The following is a 5339-nucleotide window of genomic DNA, read 5'->3' on the forward strand; positions in this document are numbered from 1 at the left end:
TGAAACGTACTCAAGAAATGCAGAAGAATCTTGGAAGAAGCAACCTAGAAGTTCAATCTAATGCTTGTTAGAAATATCATTAGCTGGAATATGCAATGATTGCTGGGCACACTCATACAGGATGCAAAGGAAGAAAATTCTTTCTTCTGCAGGGAGAAACGAAAACAGATAACAGGTTGAAAGAAAATCACCTTCTATGATGACAAGTTTTGAGGGGTAATAAAGGATTGCGATGACAAGAAAAATCCGACCCTTTAATTTTCTTCGCTGCTCTGTTCATCCATGCTGCCAATCGAGCTTGGATCAAAATCTGTCTGTAGTGTGTAAATTCTCGACCACAGTGAAGTGAGATGACAAAGCCAACAATCAATACAAGAGTTGAAGGGAGAGAGAAAAGTTGGATAGAAGAGAAGCTTAGATCAATTCTTAACAAGGGCTGAAGTTAGAACTTTTCCCCTAAAGTTTATCAATGTGGGGTATCAAGGATTGTGGTATTATGAAAAATCGGACCTTTGTGACATTAATATGTAGGCAAAAAAAATTTACAGAAAAAGATACAAATAGAAAGAAAACACGATTATCCTTTTTATCCTTTTTTCCATTTTTAACAGTAATATTTTAACATGACATTCCACAAATAAATGAGATCAATGTACCGATGAGAGGAGGGGGACAAGACAGCCAAATGTGGATTTCTACCAAGTAATCCTACACAGCATCCTCCCCCCCACCCCCCCACCCCCCACCCAAAATTATTCTTTCAGGTCACATTATCCCCGTTCTCTGCCGATTTCTACGATTAAGCCTCCTCTGTGACCTCCCCAGCTCCATCACTCTGCCTCTGCGGCGGCCAGCAAAGGAACCATCATCATCATCATCCTCATCTTCTTCATCATCTCCTGCACCACCAGCTGCAGCAACACGAGTGATTCCGGCACGACCATCTTCATCCAATGTGCGGAGGTAACCCCTCTCCAACCTCCTCAGGCGAGTGTTAAGGTTGACACCCCCCATGTTGTGATGGAACAGAAGAAATAAATTAAGAAAATTGTCACCTAAATCAACATCATAACCACCATCATCGTCAGCATCTCCCTCGTTATCTGTTCCAAGGCCACGATGATTTCCCTCTATAACATAGTCTCCCAGGACCATTGCCCCTGGCATGGATGACCTTATTGTGCTGATCACATCATCATGCTCTCTCTCACGTTCAAGCCGTCTCCATTTTTGTTCAAGCGCAGGGTCCACCTCATGGGGTCGTGCTGATGGGTGCACTGCCCGTACATGCTTTCTGAGCTCTTTGTAAGTTCCAACAAATGAGCATTCTTCCTGCGTGCAGCTTCTTTTCTTCTCATTGAGATACTCGCGTGCAGGTTCCACCACAGTCCACCCTTTAACCTGCCCTCGGCAAAGGGGGCATGCTAGCTCCATCACTTCACAGTTCTCATTGGGCCAACCAGACCCTGAATCACTGTTATGGTTGTCCGCCAATCCATCCCATGGTTGTGCAGAGCGAGGTGACATTACTTTGGTGTATGCTTTCTTGAACTGGTCAAGGCAGTTGGAATAGCGATAACTGGTACCACACATGTAGGGACGGCATCCCTTGTCATGAGAGGAACAGAGGAGGAGAACAGCATTATGAGGATATTCCATGCACACCGAACAGTTTGCATCTTCCCAGTCCTTTTTCTCCAATGCATTGGAACATTTCTTCTGGTGTGATTCCTTATCTGAAACCTCCCGATGACAAGACGGTAATGGGTACGGAGTTAACCTGTACTTACGGGCTCCAAGTCTTCGTCCCCTGCCACCTCTCGCCATTTCCAATTGAAAACTGTAAAGTTCAATCAAGAAACATAAGCTACAGACAGCATTAATAAAGAAAAATAAATCAAAACCTGCAAACTTATTAGAAAAAAAGATCAAATGCAGGGTTGCTAAACCCAATTTAGAAATCATCGAGCTAGATACAGGTATGTTGGACACACTTCTGCTGTTCCCCCTTAATAATTCCTAATGATATACAAGAACTTTTTTCAACCCAAGTTGTAATGAAGCCTAACAAAATGACTGTTCTAATAGTATACAGTTATAATTGGTAATGATCATGATAAATGTGATACAGAGATTACACTCCACAAGAAGCACCAGGGTTGCAGAATATCAGATTTTATACCATTACCAGCCCATGAGAATTCCTCAATTCAATGTTCAAAGAAGTTCCACCCCGGACACCTTTACTTACAAAACCAAGAAAACTTTCCACTTCTCAACTTTAAGAACTTTCTGCTTCTCAACTTCTAGTATTAGAACCGTAAAGAAACTTGTTATCTCAGTTAAACACCTTCTGTAGGTTACCTTAGTCATACGCTTCCCCAGACAATTGTTTTCCGCAACTCCTTCAGACTATTGTTTCTGAATCCTTGAAAGGTACCAACAGAACTAAAATATCCATATAAAAAAAAAATCAAGAATAGCTGTGGTTTTATGAGCACATTGTGAGGGGCAGCAGTAACAAGGTATCATACATATCATGAAACCCAGAAATGGCTTCAGTATTCCTGGATCTAAATCCATAATGGCTAAAAGGGACTCAAATACCACAAGTTGGTCAATCCACAAGGTTCAGAACATCAAAGACTCCTTATCATTTGAGGACCTGATGACAAGAAAAAATTTCTCGATTTTAAATGGTAAATGCTAGATAGAGAAAATACAAAATCCTGTTAAGCAACCAGAGTAAGCAGCGAACAAGTCGAGGGTATAAAACAAAGTCGTCCATCATGCATTTTGAAACCATATAAAAAAATTACCTCTGAAAGCATCTGCAAAAATTCATTGCCAAGTAAAACTGATACCTAATCATAGAAGCACAAGAAGGTTTAAATTTCTAGTTCTGGTGGGAGTATAAATAAGTAAAATTTAGGAGACTCTGGAACTCACATGCATATGGTTGGATATGGTAGAAACACTAAGATTCGGTAAACTCAAATAAAATAGTTCAAATTTTTTAAAAGGAAACCAAATTAACAGTTTGGAAGCATTTAACAAGAGCCCCCTTTCTCCTGGTCTTGAAATGCGTACTTTATTTCAGCCTTGACATTTCATTGGCACAACCTATGGTTGTGAAATTTGACAGTGCAGATTATAAGCAGCATGGTTGTGAAAAGGACCTTTGTCCACTTGCTTGGATGAATGATTTTTCAGAGGCATTCAGGACATCAGTTGTTGGCACAACTTTCAAAAAGCTCATCCAGACCAAAAAATTTCCATCATGTATTTCAAACATCCATAAGGCATACATGGGGGAAGTTTTCCACACAGAAACCAAGTGTGGAGTACAATCAAATATTGATATGAATGACCAAAATAATGTGCCAGATTTGTGGTCAAAGTCCAAGGCATGAAATAGAAAACATTAGGACATCTTAGATAGTTGTGACTGAACGAGAAGCTGATTTGTGTGTATAGATTATGTAGGTATAGGCAGCCCAAGAAAGTCAACCAGATTCTTGGAAACAACTAGCTGATTTGTGTATTGATTGTACTCGAGAGAAATTGAGTTCCCACTATAAGTTCAGTACTGCATATGCTGCCAAATTAAGCAACAAAGAAAGCAGCCCTACCCAAATTTAGCATTGAGTATCCCAAACCACGCATGCTAGCCTTAGGTATCAAATGCAAGAGCAGTAAAAACCATGGTGTGAAATTCTAAAATCACAAAAAGAAAAGGAAAAGGAAAAGAAAAAGCTATACAAAGACACAAGAAATCCTTCAAGAAGGTATAATCCCCTCACCTAGCTTACAATATCATGTCCAAGCACGTCATTCCTTCAACAAAAGGATGTGACCGCTACAAAAAATCCGGAACCATGCCCTGCTATTCCAAGAACAGAACATCCAAGCATCCCTGCTTGACACCATATTCACTCCCTTTGTCATTTAAAACCACTTCAAGGCCATCAAAATTGACAACGGAGAAGTAAAGCAGCTGAAAAACTGCAAATAGACTTGTGAAATAAATCCAAAAGATATCTGCTAAGACACAACATGGGATTGCTCTCCATAAGGTACCCAAAATCACTACTATGATTACAAAACTAGCAATTGAGACTCCAGTCCTCCAATGCGTCTCAAAAATTGTGCCCTTCCTATATCCTTCATTCTGCATTGTCCCTTACATTGCAAGGCCAGTAAAATGGGCACCCAAACTTCAAACAAGAATTTGATACAAAGCATGCATCAACCCATGAACACATGATAATTGCCATTTACTAACGCTCTGATACCATAAATTTTGCATTGTGTTATCTGAACTGTCTAAATCCTGAAATGCTAGAAAAGGAGAGCAGAGATTTAATAAAACCTCTATAGGATATAAAAGACGGACAGCAATTTATAACTAACCAAACTAAACAAAAAACTGGCTCCACAGAAAACTTATTAAGGAAACTGCCACCATCTGTGGTGTTACAGTACTTGGGCACACGCCATGGGTGCTAAATCTTCAAGTGTTAAGGGGTGCCTAACATGTCAAACACTAAAAAATCATAGCATGGGCATGTGGGCCATATAAAAAATAAGGATATAAATAACTTATGATCATATTAGACAAAAGATAATAAAACTGAGGAAGCAGAAAATAGAGAAAAATAAAGAAAACTTGAAACAAAAGGATCTCAAAAATATACAATCAACAAGATCAAATTTTAAAAAATTCCATTATTCAAGTAAGCAGAAATTCAGATGGTTTCTTGGTAGCTATAGATGCAGTCAGCCGTTGAGGAGAACCACATTTACTATGCAAAGTTGATCTGGAAACCACGACTCTTAAATTGGCTTTTGTTGGACTTAGAATGACGAGTGAGGCTCAATAATTAAATGACACTTCACTAAGTTGTCCCAAGCATTAAATTTAGATGCAAGCAAGCCAGTAATTTGAGGAAATCTCTTTAGATGAAAGACTCTCAGTGGCAGGTCCTAATCTTTAGGAAATGATGTGCCTACTTGAGACCTGTTGAGACCAAAAGCACTAGGGAAGTAATTTCCATGCAAAAATAGAGAACTAAAATTCTTAATCCAATCTAAAAGGGAAGCAAAAACCAAAGAAGTTCCTCCTACCTATGGAGAAACCAAGAAAGAGAATGAACAAAAGACTGATGATCTCTCACTGACCACAGGCTAGTCCACAAAACATGCAATTTCTGTAGTTATGCATGAGGATCATTACTCAGGACTACTGTGAGTATAAATATTATAATTTCAATTTCATTCAATCACCATCTTCCACAAACTTTTCTCCTTTATATTCCCACTCCCCTCCCCACCCCCCC

General features: G+C 39.4%; 1 protein-coding gene across 2 annotated transcripts; it reads right to left on the reverse strand.

Moving 5' to 3' along the window:
- Nucleotides 1–561: 561 nt before the first annotated feature.
- Nucleotides 562–5286, reverse strand: LOC122070020. Of its 2 annotated transcripts, none has more exons than XM_042634121.1 (2): nt 3804–5286; nt 562–1840 (listed from the first exon to the last, which is right to left on the reverse strand). In XM_042634121.1, exon 2 carries the CDS (start codon nt 1825–1827, stop codon nt 766–768), a length of 1062 nt encoding a protein of 353 aa, XP_042490055.1. In that variant the 5' UTR covers nt 1828–1840; nt 3804–5286; the 3' UTR covers nt 562–765. The 2 variants fall into 2 exon arrangements, with proteins under 2 accessions (XP_042490055.1, XP_042490056.1); XM_042634122.1 differs by lacking the exon at nt 3804–5286 and adding an exon at nt 2365–3778.
- Between the last annotated feature and the right edge of the window lie 53 nt (nt 5287–5339).

The sequence above is a fragment of the Macadamia integrifolia genome, unplaced genomic scaffold (genome assembly GCF_013358625.1).
Source record: "Macadamia integrifolia cultivar HAES 741 unplaced genomic scaffold, SCU_Mint_v3 scaffold808, whole genome shotgun sequence".
NCBI lineage: Eukaryota > Viridiplantae > Streptophyta > Magnoliopsida > Proteales > Proteaceae > Macadamia > Macadamia integrifolia.